The 14833-nt window shown below is 46.2% G+C and overlaps 1 protein-coding gene across 4 annotated transcripts in view; it reads left to right on the forward strand.

Annotated features, from left to right (window-relative positions):
- Nucleotides 1-14833, forward strand: part of LOC145337711 (cytochrome P450 2J2-like) — a 165285-nt gene that overhangs the window by 71205 nt on the left and 79247 nt on the right. For all 4 annotated transcript variants that reach the window (XM_080182542.1, XM_080182544.1, XM_080182545.1 and 1 more), the window contains one exon: nt 14493-14669. In XM_080182542.1, coding sequence (XP_080038668.1) covers nt 14493-14669 — 177 coding nt within the window. The remainder of the gene's footprint in view (nt 1-14492; nt 14670-14833) is intronic.

Consider the following 14833-nt stretch of genomic DNA (forward strand, 5'->3'; position numbering starts at 1 on the left):
GCCGGGTTGGATTTGTCCTGCTTTTTGTGTACAGGACATAGCTGGGCAATTTTCCACATTGCTGGGCAGATGCCAGTGCTGTAACTGTACTGGAAAAGCTTGGCTAGGGGAGCAGCAAGTTCTGGAGCACAAGTCTTCAGTACTATGGCTGGAATATTATCAGGGCCCATTGCCTTTGGAGGGCTGAAGGGCCTGATACTGTGCTGTCATTTTTTTATATTCCAACGGGCTTATTTGAAATCACAAACTTTTGGAGCGTTACTCCTTCATCAGATGAAATGGAGAGAGGTGCAAAGACATAGAATATATAGGCAGAGTGACGATAGTCTGACACTCACCGGTAATTAAGAATGTAAACGATCAGAGGATTAGATAGGGTGGGAGAGCCTTTTTCCTCGGATGGTGTTGGCGAGCACGAGGGGTTATAGCTTTAAATTGAGGGGTGATAGATATAGGACAGATGTCATAGGTAGGTTCTTTACTCAGAGAGTAGTAAGAGTGTGGAATGCCCTGTCTGCAGCAGTAGTGGATTCGCCAACATTAAGGGCATTTAAATGGTCATTGGATAAACATATGGATGATATTGGAATAGTGTAGATTAGATGGGTTTTTGATTGGTTTCACAGGTTGGCACAACATCGAGGATCGAAGGGCCTGTAATGTGCTGTAATGTTCTATGTTCTATAATTGACAATCCATAATTGTCAGTGGATAAATTGACAATTTCCCACGTTTGGCTCATGTCCCTCTATACACATAGTACCCTTGTAAGTGTCTAAATGCTTTTTAAAAGACAAAATTGTACCTGCCAAGACATCCCAACTCCCATATTCAGTATTCTGACCAATGAAACCAAGCATGCTGAATGCCTTCTTCACCACTCTGTCCACCTGCGACTCCACTTCCAAGAAGCTATGAACCTGTACCCCTATATCTCTTTGTTCTATATCTCTCCTCAACATTCTACCATTAACTGAGAAAGTCGTGCCCTGGTTTAATCTACTAAAATGCATCACCTCGCATTTGTCTAAATTAGACAATAGGGACAGGACTGGGTACTTAAGGTGGCAGGTTTCAGATGTTTCAGGAAGGACAAGGAGGGAGGCAAAAGAGCAGGGGGAGTGGCATTGCTGATCAGGGATAGTGTCACCGCTGTAGAGAGGGTGGATGCCGTGGAGGGATTGTCTACGGAGTCTCTGTGGGTGGAAGTTCGGAACAGGAAGGGGTCGGTAACTTTGCTGGGTGATTTCTATAGGCCGCCCAATAGTGACAGGGATGTTGAGGTGCAGATAGGGAAACAGATCCTGGAGAGATGTAGTAATCATGATGTGGATATGCCGGCATTGGACTGGGGTAAACACAGTAAAACGTCTGACAACACCAAGTTTAAGTCCAACCAATTTATTTGATAGTAAACTCTTCTTCAGGTGAATGGAGAATTCTGGACTCAGACAGAGCATATAAAGCGCAGACAGTTTACAGATTACTGATTAGAATGCGAATCTTTACACCTAATCTGCTATTCAAGTCCTAAAGTGGCCGATAATGTGAGTGGAAGGAGCATTGAGCACAGGTTAAAGAGATGCGTATTGTCTCCAGACAGTACAGTAAGTGAGATTTTGCAAACCCAGGCAAGCATTCTCCAAGGCGGCCTTCACGACACACAACAGCGCAGAGTCGCTGACCAGAGACTGATACCCAAATTCCGCACACATGAGGACGGTCTCAAAGAGATCTTGGGTTCATGTCGCACTATCTGTACCGCCGTGACTTGCCTGGGTTTGCAAAACCTCACTTACTGTACTGTCTGGAGATAATACACATCTGTTTAACCTGTGATCAGTGCTCCTTCCACTCACATTATCGGCCACTTTAGGACTTGAACAACAGGTTAGGTGTAAAGATTCGCATTCTAATCAGTAATCTGTAAACTGTCTGCGCTTTATATGCTCTGTCTGAGGCCAGAATTCTCCATTCACCTGAAGAAGAGCTTAACCTCGAAAACTTGCGAGTTTACTATCAAATAAATCAGTTGGACTTAAACCTGATGTTGTCAGACATTTCACTGAGATGTAGTAATAACAGAGTTGTCGTGATGGGAGACTTTAATTTCCCAAATATTGATTGGAATATCCCTAGCGTAAGGGGTTTGGATGAGGAGGAGTTTGTTAGGTGTGTTCAGGAGGGTTTCCTGACACAGTACGTGGATAAGCCTACAAGAGGAGAGGCTATACTTGATCTAGTACTAGCTAATGAACCTGGACAGGTGTCGGATCTCTCAGTGGGAGAGCATCTTGGGGATAGCGATTATAACTCTATCTCCTTTACGATAGCATTAGAAAGAGATAGGATCAGGCAAGCTAGGAACGTGTTTATCTAGAGTAAGGGGAAGTATGAAGCCATCAGGCAGGAAATTAGATGAGTAAATTGGAAGGAGGTGTTCTTGGGGAAAAGTACCAAAGGAAGGTGGCGGATTTTCAAAGAATGTTTGTCTGGAGCTCTGCACAACAACGTTCCGATGAGACAGGGAGGTTTTGGTAGTTTACGGGATCTGTGGTGTACAACGGTTGTAATGAACCTAGTCAAAAAGAAAAGAAAGGCGTACAGAAGGTTCAGAGAGCTAGGCGAAGTTAAGGATCTAGAGGAGTATGCGGGTTGTAGAAAGGAACTTAAAAAGGAAATTAGGAGAGCCAGAAGGGGTCATGAGAAGGCCTTGGCGGGTAAGATTAAGGAGAACCCTAAGGTGTTCTACAAATATGTGAAGAGTAAAAGGATGAGATGTGAAGGAATAGGACCTATAAAATGTGAAGGTGGGAAAGTTTGTATGGAACCGGTAGAAATGGCAGAGGTGCTTAATGAATACTTTACCTCAGTATTCACGGTGGAAAATGATCTGGGTGGTTGTACTACAGGTTTGCGGTGGACTGAAAATATTGACGTTAAGAAAGAGGATGTATTGGAAATTTTGAATAGCATGAAGATAGATAAGTCACCAGGACCAGATGGGATGTACCCCAGGTTACTATGGGAGGCGAGGGCAGAGATTGCAGAGCCTCTGGCAATGATCTTTGCATCGTTGATGGAGACGGGAGAGATTCTGGAGCATTGGAGGATTGCAGATGTGGTTCCTATATTCAAGAAAGGGAACAGGGATAGCCTAGGAAATTACCGACCGCCGAGTCTAACCTCAGTGGTTGGTAAGTTGATGGAGAGGATCCTGAGGGACAGGATTTATGAACATTTAGAGAAGTTTAGTATGCTGAAAAGTAGCCAGCATGGCTTTGTCAAGGGCATAGAACATAGAACTTTACAGCGCAGTACAGGCCCTTTGGCACTCGATGTTGCACTGACCAGTGGAACCAATCTAATGACCCTCTAACCTAAACTATTCCAATATTGTCCATATGTCTATCTAATGACCATCTGAATGCCCTTAAAGTTGGCAAGTCCACAACTGTTGCAGGCAGGGCAATCCACGCCCTTACTACCCTCTGAGTGAAGAACCTACCTCTGACATCCGTCCTAAATTTATCACCCCTCAGTTTAAAGCTATGTCCCCTTGTGTTAGCTATCACCATCCGAGGAAAAAGGCTGTCACTGTCCACCCTATCTAATCCTCTGATCATCTTGTATGCCTCAATTAGGTCACCTCTTAACCTTTTTCTCTCTGACGAAAACAACCTCAAGTCCCTCAGCCCTTCCTCATAAGACCTTTCCACCATACCAGGCAACATCCTGGTAAACCTCCTCTGCACTCCTCCTAATGCTTCCACATCTTGTTCCATACCTGCTTGTAAGGCAGGTTGTGCCTTATGAACCTGGTTGCGTTCTTTGAAAATGTGACTAAACACTTTGACGAAGGAACAGCGGTAGATGTGGTTTATATGGACTTCAGCAAGGTGTTCGATAAGGTCCCCCATGCAAGACTTCTTGAGAAAGTGAGAGGGCATGGGATCCAAGGGGCTGTTGCCTTGTGGATCCAGAACTGACTTGCCTGCAGAAGGCAGAGAGTGCTTGTGGATGGGTCTTTTTCTGCACGGAGGTCTGTCACCAGTGGAGTGCCCCAGGGATCTGTTCTGGGACCCTTGCTGTTTGTAATTTTCATAAATGACCTGGATGAGGAAGTGGAAGGATGGGTTGGTAAGTTTGCCGACGACACAAAGGTTGGTGATGTTGTGGATAGTCTGGAGGGATGTCAGAAGTTGCAGCGAGACATAGATAGGATGCAAGACTGGGCAGAGAAGTGGCAGATGGACTTCAACCCAGGTAAATATGTAGTGGTCCATTTTGGCAGGTCCAGTGGGATGAGGGAGTATAATATCAAGGGTAGGACTCGTAGCAGTGTAGAGGATCAGAAGGACCTTGGGGTCAGGGTCCATAAAGGGTCCATAGGACTCTTAAATCAGCCTCACAGATGGAGGATGTGGTCAAGAAGGCGTATGGTGTACTGGCCTTCATTAATTGAGGGACTGAGTTAAGGAGTCGGGAGATAATAAGGAGTCGAGGGGTATCAAGTGTTTAGGAAGGATAGGCGGGAGGAAAAAGTGGGTGGCGTAGCTCTGCTGATTAAGGATAGCATCAGGGTGGTAGCAAGGGATGATATTGGAGCCAAGGAGCAGAAAGTGGAATCGTTGTGGGTAGAGATTAGGAACAGCAAAGGGAGGAAGACGCTGGTGGGTGTCGTCTATAGGCCCCCGAATAATGATCTGGAGGTGGGGTGGGCTGTTAACGCGCAAATAAGTGCGGCGTGCAGGAATGGGACGGCCGTAGTTATGGGGGATTTCAATCTACATATAGATTGGTCGACCCATGTTGGACGCGGTGGGCTCGAGGAGGAGTTCTTGGAATGCTGCCGGGATAGTTTCCTTGAACAGTGTGTGTTGGAGCCAACGAGGGAGCGAGCTATCTTGGATCTGGTGTTATGTAATGAGGCGGGTAGAATTAGGGACCTTGCAGTGAAGGATCCTCTTGGGGAGAGTGATCATTGTATGGTGGAGTTTCTGGTGCAGATGGAGGAGGAGAAAGTGGGTTCCCGGATGCGCGTCCTTTGTTTGAACAGAGGGGAGTACAGTAGGATGAGAGAAGAATTGGCGAATGTGGACTGGGGGAGCGCGTTGGAAGATAGGTCTGCTGAGGCGCAGTGGAGGATCTTTAAGGAGATCTTTCTTGGTGCTCAGCAGAAATTTATTCCGATGGTCAAAAAGGACCGTAGGAGGAGAGGTAATAAGCCGTGGATAATGAAGGAGGTGAAGGAAAGTGTTAAATTAAAAGCGGAGGCATTTAGAGTACCTAAGAGTAGTGGGCGAGAAGAGGATTGGGAGAGGTTTAAATAGAACATAGAACATTACAGCGCAGAACAGGCCCTTCGGCCCACGATGTTGCGCCGACCAGTTACAAAACAATGACCCACTAACCTAAACCAATCCCTTCTCGTCCATAAACCTATCCACGGATCTCTTAAACGCCCCCAAACTAGGCGCATTTACAACTGCAGCAGGCAGGGCATTCCAATCCCTCACCACCCTCTGGGTAAAGAACCTACCCCTGACATCCGTCCTATAACTACCACCCCTTAATTTAAAGCCATGCCCCCTCGTGCTAGATTTCTCCATCAGAGGAAAAAGGCTATTACTATCCACCCTATCTAAACCTCTAATCATCTTATATGTTTCAATAAGATCCCCTCTTAGCCGCCTTCTTTCCAGCGAAAACAACCCCAAATCCCTCAGCCTCTCCTCATAGGACCTCCCCTCCATACCAGGCAACATCCTGGTAAACCTCCTCTGCACCCTCTCCAAAGCCTCCACATCCTTCCTAGAATGTGGGGACCAGAACTGCACACAGTACTCCAAGTGCGGCCGCACCGGAGTTGTGTACAGTTGCAACATGACGCTGCGACTCCTAAATTCAATCCCCCTACCAATGAACGCCAAGACACCGTATGCCTTCTTAACAACCTTATCTACTTGACTCCCAACTTTCAGGGATCTATGTACACATACACCTAGATCCCTCTGCTCATCCACACTATTCAAAGTCCTACCGTTAGCCCTATACTCGACACATCTGTTATTCCTACCAAAGTGAATTACCTCACACTTCTCCGCATTAAACTCCATCCGCCACCTCTCAGCCCAGCTCTGCAACCTGTCTAAGTCTTCCTGCAAACTATGACACCCTTCCTCACAATCTACCACACCTCCGACTTTGGTGTCATCAGCAAACTTACTAATCCACCCAACTATACCCTCATCCAGATCATTAATAAAAATTACAAACAGCAGTGGCCCCAAAACAGATCCCTGAGGCACACCACTCGAAACCGAACTCCATGATGAATATTTACCATCAACCACCACCCTCTGTCTCCTATCTGCTAGCCAATTCCTGATCCAATTCCCTAGATCACCCCCAATCCCATACATCTGCATTTTCTGCAGAAGCCTACCATGGTGAACCTTATCAAATGCCTTACTAAAATCCATATACACCACGTCCACTGCCTTACCCCCATCCACCTCTTTGGTCACTTTCTCAAAAAACTCAATAAGGTTAGTAAGGCACGACCTACCCGCCACAAAACCATGCTGACTATCTCCAATCAATTCTTTACTCTCCAAATAACTATAAATCCTATCCCGAATAATTTTTTCTAAACCCTTGCCCACAACAGAAGTGAGACTCACCGGTCTATAATTCCCGGGGAAGTCTCTGTTCCCCTTCTTAAACAATGGGACAACATTCGCTAACCTCCAATCTTCCGGTACTATACCAGAGGCCAACGACGACCTGAAGATCAGAGCCAGAGGCTCTGCAATCACTTCTCTTGCCTCCCAGAGAATCCTGGGGTAAATCCCATCCGGACCAGGGGACTTATCTATTTTCAGACCCTCCAGAATATCTAGCACATCCTCCTTATCAACTGCAACACTGTCAATTCTACTCCCCTGCAACCCAGTGTCCTCCTCAGCTATATCCATGTCCCCCTGCATGAACACGGAAGAGAAATATTGGTTCAATGCCTCTCCAATCTCCTCCGGTTCCACACATAACTTCCCTCTGCTGTCTATAACTGGCCCTAATCTTGCCCTAACCAACCTTCTGTTCTTAACATACCTATAGAACGCCTTAGGATTCTCCTTAATCCTATCAGATAAAGTCTTCTCATGTCCTCTTTTAGCCCTTCTTAGCTCACTCTTCAACTCCCTCCTAGCCAATCTAAAGTTTTCTAGTGCACTACCCGAGCCCTCACGTCTCATCCGAACATAAGCCTCCTTTTTCCTCTTAACCAACGAATCAACTTTTTTGGTGCACCACGGTTCCCTAGCCCTACCAATTCCTCCTTGCCTGACAGGGACGTACCTATCAAGGACTCGCAGTAGCTGCTCCTTGAAAAAACTCCACATTTCAGACGTTCCCAGTCCCTGTAATCTCCTAGTCCAACCTATGCTTCCTAATTCTCTCCTAATAGCCTCATAATTACCCTTCCCCCAGCTAAAACCACTAGCCCGAGGTTCATTCCTATCCCTTTCCATCACTAAGGTGAACGTAACCGAATTGTGGTCACTGTCACCAAAATGCACACCAACTTCCAAGTCTAGCACCTGGTCTGGCTCATTACCCAGCACCAAATCCAATATAGCCTCACCTCTAGTTGGCCTATCTACATACTGAGTCAAAAAACCTTCCTGCACGCTTTGTACAAAAACTGACCCCTCTAACGAGCTAGAGCTATAACAATTCCAATCAATATTAGTAAAGTTAAAATCCCCCATAACAATTACCCTATTACTTTCACTCCTAACCAGGATCGTCTCCGCAATCCTTTCCTCAACTTCTCTAGAACTTTTAGGAGATCTATAAAAGACTCCCAACAGGGTGACCTCTCCTCTCCTATTTCTAATCTCCGCCCATACTACCTCAACAGACAAGTCCTCATCAAACTTCCTCTCTGACACTGTGATACAATCCCTGACCAATAAAGCTACCCCTCCCCCCCTCCTACCTCCTTCTCTACTCCGACTAAAACATTTGAACCCCGGGACCTGCAACAACCATTCCTGCCCCTGCTCTATCCATGTCTCTGAAATGGCCACAACATCAAAGTCCCAGGTACTGATCCACGCTGCAAGTTCATCCACTTTATTGCGAATACTCCTCGCATTAAAGTATACGCATTTCAAACCCTGCTCCACCCCACCCCTGCGATGCTGTGCATTGCAGTCCCCATCTATGCCCCCCTCACTTTCAACCCCTCTACTCAGGATCCCACCCCCCCTCTGAATCAGTTTAAACCTAACTGGATAGCCTTAGCAAATTTACCCCCCAGGATATTGGTCCCCCTCTGATTCAGGTGCAGACCATCCCTCATATAGAGGTCCCACCTTCCCCAGAATGAGCCCCAATTGCTCAAGTACCTGAACACCTCCCTCCTGCACCAACCCCTCAGCCACGAGTTCAAACTTTCCCTCTCTCTATTCCTCTCTAAACTATCCCATGGCACAGGCAAGAGTCCGGAGATAACCACTCTATCAGACTTGGCCTTTAGCTTCCACCCCAACTCCATAAATCTCTGCTTAATATCCCCTTTCCTTAACCTCCCTATGTCATGTGTCCCCACATGAACTATAACTTGGGGTTGTTCTCCCTCTCCCCTAAGAGTCCTGAATACCCTTTCCGATACATCCCAGACCCCAGCCTCTGGTAGGCAACACACCAGCCCTGAGTCCCTACCTTTACTTCCAACTCTCTTATCTGTCCCTTTAACTGTGGAGTCCCCAATCACGAGGCCCAATCTTTTACAACCCCTAACCACCTGAGCTTTCACACTAGGCTCTCCCCCAGCAGCCTGCTCCCTTTCGCTATCCCCAGTTGATTCCTCCTCAACTGTAGCCTCCAGGACCGAAAACCTATTTTGGAGGGGAACAGCCCCAGGGGATTGTCCCCCACCTGCTTCTTTTCGTCAACAAAGATTGACAAAGAAGTTGATAAAGAAGGGTAGGAGAAACTATGAAGCTGGGCTAGCGCTTAATATAAAAAAGGATAGCAAGAGTTTTTATAAGTATATAAAAAGGAAGAGGCTGGCTAGGGTGAACGTTGGACCCTTAGAGGATGAGAAGGGGGACTTAGTGGTAGGGGATGGAGATATGGCTAAGGTCTTGAATAACTTTTTTGTTTCTGTCTTCACGGAGGAGGACGTGAATAATTTGCCGGGTGTTGGAGATGGAAAGGTGGTAGGACTGGAGGGTCTTAATCAGATTACTGTTATTAGAGAGGCAGTGCTCGACAGACTGGAGGGGCTGATTGTGGACAAGTCGCCAGGACCGGATGGAATGCATCCGAGGGTTCTGAAAGAAATGGCGGAGGTGATAGTGGAAGCCTAGGTGGTTATTTTCCAGACGTCGCTGGATTCCGGGGAAGTGCCGGAAGATTGGAAAACGGCTAATGTTATGCCGTTGTTTAAGAAGGGTGCCAGGCAAAAGGCAGGGAATTATAGGCCGGTTAGTTTAACGTCTGTTGTAGGTAAAATGTTAGAATCCGTCATCAAGGAGGAAATAGCGAGGCATCTTGAGAGGAATTGCTTGATAGAGCAGACGCAGCACGGTTTCGTTAAGGGGAAGTCGTGTCTGACAAATTTATTGGAGTTCTATGAGGATGTGTCTGGGGCGGTGGATAGAGGAGAGCCGGTGGATGTGGTCTTTCTTGATTTTCAGAAGGCGTTTGACAAGGTACCTCACAAGAGGTTATTGCAGAAGGTCAGGGGGCATGGAGTTGGGGGTAGGGTGTTAGTGTGGATAGAGGATTGGTTGTCAAATAGGAGGCAGAGAGTGGGAGTTAATGGGTGCTATTCGGATTGGCGGATGGTGACTAGTGGAGTGCCCCAGGGGTCGGTGCTGGGGCCTCAGCTATTTACCATTTATATAGATGATCTGGAGGAGGGAACCGAGTGTATGGTGTCGAAATTTGCTGGTGACACCAAGATTGGGGGAACGGCAAATTGTGCAGAGGGTGTGGAGAGTCTACAGAAGGATCTAGATAGGCTGGGCGAATGGGCCAGGAAATGGCAAATGGAATTTAATGTTGGCAAGTGTGAGGTGGTCCACTTTGGTGGTAATAATGGTAGGAAGGATTATTACTTACGTGGCGAAAAACTGCAGCAGGCGACGGTGCAGAGGGACCTCGGGGTCCTTGTGCATGAGTTGCAAAAACCCAGCTTGCAGGTGCAGCAGGTGGTCAGGAAGGCAAATGGGATGCTGGCCTTCTTAGCGAGGGGGATTGAATATAAAAGTAGGGAGGTCTTGCTGCGGCTGTATAGGGCATTGGTGAGGCCGCAGCTGGAGTACTGTGTGCAGTTTTGGTCGCCGTACTTACGCAAGGATATTTTGGCCTTGGAGGGAGTGCAGAGGAGGTTTACTAGGCTTATTCCGGAGTTGAGGGGGTTGAGCTATGAGGAGAGGCTGAATAAACTAGGCTTGTACTCATTAGAGTTTAGAAGAATGAGGGGAGATCTCATTGAGACGTATAAGATGATGAATGGGATGGATAGGATAGAGGTGGAGAGACTCTTCCCGCTCAGAAAGGATAGTAGGACTAGGAGGCACAGCCTCAAGACAAAGTGGGGGCGGTTTAGAACGGAGTTGAGGAGGAACTTCTTCACTCAAAGGGTGGTGAATCGCTGGAATTCTCTGCCCGTTGAAGTGGTGGAGGCTACCTCGCTAAATATTTTTAAGACGCGGGTTGATGGGTTTTTGATAAGAGAGGGGATTATGGGTTATGGGGAGAGGGCAGGAATGTGGAACTGAGCCACGACAGATCGGCCATGATCTTATTGAATGGCGGGGCAGGCTCGAAGGGCTAGATGGCCTCCTCCTGCTCCTATTTCTTATGTTCTTATGTTCTTATGAGATAATGCTGCAGCTTTACAAGACCCTTGTCAGACCCCACTTGGAGTACTGTGAGCAATTGTGGTCGCCTCATTCCAAGAAAGATGTGGAAGCTATTGAAAGGGTGCAGAGGAGATTTACAAGGATGTTGCCTGGATTGGGTGGCATGCCTTATCAGGATAGGTTACAGGAGTTCAGTCTTTTCTCCCTGGAGAGACGAAGGGTGAGAGGCGACCTGATAGAGGTTTATCAGATGTTGAGAGGTATAGATCGGGTGGATTCTCAGAGGCTATTTCCCAGGGCTGAAATGGTCGCTGCGAGAGGGCACAGGTTTAAGGTGCTGGGGAGTAGGTACAGAGATGTCAGGGGTAGGTTTTTCACTCAGAGGGTGGTTGATGAGTGGAATTGGTGGTGGAGGCAAATTCGTTGGGGTCTTTGTACATGGGATTTAATGGGATTGAGGGTTATGGGTAGGCCTAGTAGGTAGGGATATGATCAGCACAACTTGTGGGCCGAAGGGCCTGTTTGTGCTGTAGTTTTTCTATGTTTCTATTTTTCTAAACTCCATCTGCCATTCGTTAGCCCACTGGCCCAATTGATCAAGATCCCATTGCAACCTGAGATAACCTTCTTCACTGTCCACCAGTCTTGGTGTCATCTGCAAACTTACTAACCATGCCTCCTGTATTCTCATCCAAATCATTCATATGAATAACAAATAACAGTGGGCCCAGCACTGATCCCTGAGGCACACTGCTGATCACAGGCCTCCAGTTTGAAAAACAGTCCTCTACAATCATCATTTGTCTTCTGTCATCAAGCCACTTTTGTATACAATTGGCTACCTATGTTCTATGTTCTACCTCACCCTGGATCACAAGAGATTTAATTTTATGCAACAACCTATGATGCAGTGCCTTGTCAAAGGCCTTGCTAAAGTCCATGTAGACAACATTAACTGCACTGTCCTCATCTACCTTCTTGGTTACCACTTCAAAAAACTCAATAAAATTTGTGAGACATGATTTTCCACTCACAAAGCCATGCTGACTTTTCCTAATCCTTGCCTCTTTAAATGCCTGTCGATCCTGTCGATCCTGTCTCTCAGAGTACCTTCCAACAACTTACCCATTGCAGACATTAGGCTCACTGGCCTGTAGTTCCCAGGCTTTCTTAAGCAAAGGCACAACATTACCACCCTGTAATCTTCACCTGTGGTTGTCGATAATTCAAATGTCTCTGCTAGGGGACCTGCAATTTCCTCCCGAACCTCCCACAACGACCTTGGATACCCTTCATCAGGTCCTGGCGTTTTATCTACCTTGATGCGCCTTAAGACTTCCAGCACCTCCTTTTCTGTATTATGTACACTCCTCAGGACATCACTATTTATTTTCCCAAGTTCCTTAACATCCATGCCTTTCTCAACAGTTAATATTGATGAGAAATATTAACTTAGGATGTCGTCTCTTGTGGATTCGTACATAGATGACCTTGTTAATCTTTAAGAGTCTCTATTCTCTCCCCAGTTACTCTTTTGCCCTTTCTATCTTTTTGGAAGCTCTTTGGATTCTCCTTTGCCTTATCTGCTAACGCAGTCTCATGTCCCCTTTTTGCCATACCAATTTCTCTCTTAACTCGACTCCGACAACCTCTGTACTCTTCAAGGGATCCACTTGATCCCTGCTACCTATGCACATCATGTGCCTCCTTTTTCTTTTTGACCAGGGCCTCAATATCCCGAGTCATCAAATGTTTCTTATTTCTACCAACCTTGCCCTTCATTCTAAAAGGAATACACTTCCCCTGAATCTTGGTTTACACACTTTTAAAAACCTCTCCATTATCAGACGTCTCTTTGCCTGCCAACAGATTCCCCCAATCAACTTTTAAACATTCCTGTCCATTACTATCAAAATTGGCCTTGCCCCAATTTAGAATTTTAACTTTTGGGCCAGACCTATCATTCTCCTCAGCAATTTTACTGTCCCAAAGTGATCTCTCACTAACAGTTCTGTAACCTGCCCTTCTTTATTTCCCAAGAAATAAGCCCCTGTTATACTCCATATACACCTATCACTGTGTGGCTAAATTCCCCTCCAATTTGATTTTCAAGTTTGCTGAAAGTGGGGTGTCTGCGATTGGTAGCTGACCAAGGCATCTGTGTTAGTAGCTCGGCCTCTGGACGTGTTCCAATTGGTGATTGGAGGTGGCCATGATGCTACGGGCGGCTCCACATTGTCCTCCCCTAGCAGTCCCAGTAGTGGCTTGTGATCTGCGATAATGACTAATTTCCACCCGGAAATATACTGATGGAAATTTTTCACACCAAATGTCACCAATCCTTCTTTTTCAATGTGGGTATATTTGCATTCTGCAATAGCCAAGCTGGAAGCATGCCCCAGTGGAACTTTTTCTCTGATTGGCCACCTATTAACTCATGCCATCCCGATGCCGTACGGTGACGCACCACAGTTAGGAATGGATCTTTCCTGGCATCATCACATGCCCCAATGTTCAATGAGAAAAGCTGTTGCTTTGCTTTATTGAAAGCCAAGTATTGGCAGGGAGACCATTCTCAAGGTTGATCCTTTTTTAGTAGTTGGTGTAATGGAACCAGGATGGAGGCAAAATTGGGTATAAATTTCCCATAGTAGTTACCAACTCAAAAATCATCTTAAGAGCTGGACGGACATATGAGCTGGTGCACTTTTGATCACCTGCACCTCATCCTCCAAGAGGTGTACATCAAATTTGTCTAGTCTGCAGCCCAGATGGTTTACTTGGGGGCCTGCAATACACAGTTTTCCCTTCTTAGGCATACACCTGCCTTGGAAAATTGACGTAGAATTATAGAACCCTACAGTGCAGAAAGAGGCTCTTCAGCCCATCGAGTCTGCACTGAACACAATCCCACCCAGGCCCTACCCCCCACATCCCTACATATATTGTACCCAACTTCCTCAAGGTTCTCTAGGTGTTCCTTATTTGGTCTTCCTATTATGAAGACATCACCCAGATAAATAGGAACCTGAGGTAGACCCTATAAAATATTCTCCATTGTTTGCTGGAAGATTGAGCGGGCTGACGATACCCCAGGCAGCAGGCTAGTATATTGGTAAAGGTCCTTCAGAGTATGAATGTTGAATATCTCCGGGAAGGGTTACAGAGATAAACTACAGACAGATGAGTCTCACATCATTGGTAGGGAAACTATTAGAGAAAATACTCATGGGATTCAAGATAACTTGATAAAGTGGATTCAAAATTGGCTTAGTTGTAGGGGACAGAGGGCGATGACAGGCTGCTTTAGTGACTGGAAGCCAGTGTCCAGTGGCGTACCACAGCGATCTGTGTTGGGTCCCCTATTATTCGTCAATTATATAAACAATCTACCGCAGGGAAAGAGCGAGATGAATGGTATAGTATGGATGCATTCAAGGGGAAACTGAATTAACAATAAATAAATAGGAATAGAAGAAGTATGGTTACAGTGTTGAGGAAGGAGGCTCATGTGCAGAATGAACACCAGCATGAAGCAGATGGGTTGAATGGCCTGTTCCTGTGCTACAAAATACAGATGAATATGGATTTTTTATATCATTTCAGCTGTATAACCTGTTGCCGACAGTGATGCAGTTCATGCCAGGAGCACATCAAAGGCTGTTTGCAGAATGGGATCAACTGGTGTCCATCGTCTTGGAGCAAGTCAAACTTCATCAACTGAGCAGGAACCCTGAGACTCCCCGAGATTTCACTGATTGTTACTTAAATAAGATGGAGAAGGTGAGAAAACAATGAATAGCAAATGGAATGTCAATCAGTGACATGAAAAGGGACAGACGGCTTTGGTGTTACTGAAACACAAGCTGTAAGAAAGCAGAGACTGGAAAGGGTGGCCAACGTGAGACTGAGAAACTTCTATCAACGCAGAGAGAGAGGTTCAAAGG

This window comes from Carcharhinus amblyrhynchos, unplaced genomic scaffold, assembly GCF_965287045.1.
Source record: "Carcharhinus amblyrhynchos unplaced genomic scaffold, sCarAmb.v2.hapA scaffold_65, whole genome shotgun sequence".
In the NCBI taxonomy this organism is placed as follows: domain Eukaryota; kingdom Metazoa; phylum Chordata; class Chondrichthyes; order Carcharhiniformes; family Carcharhinidae; genus Carcharhinus; species Carcharhinus amblyrhynchos.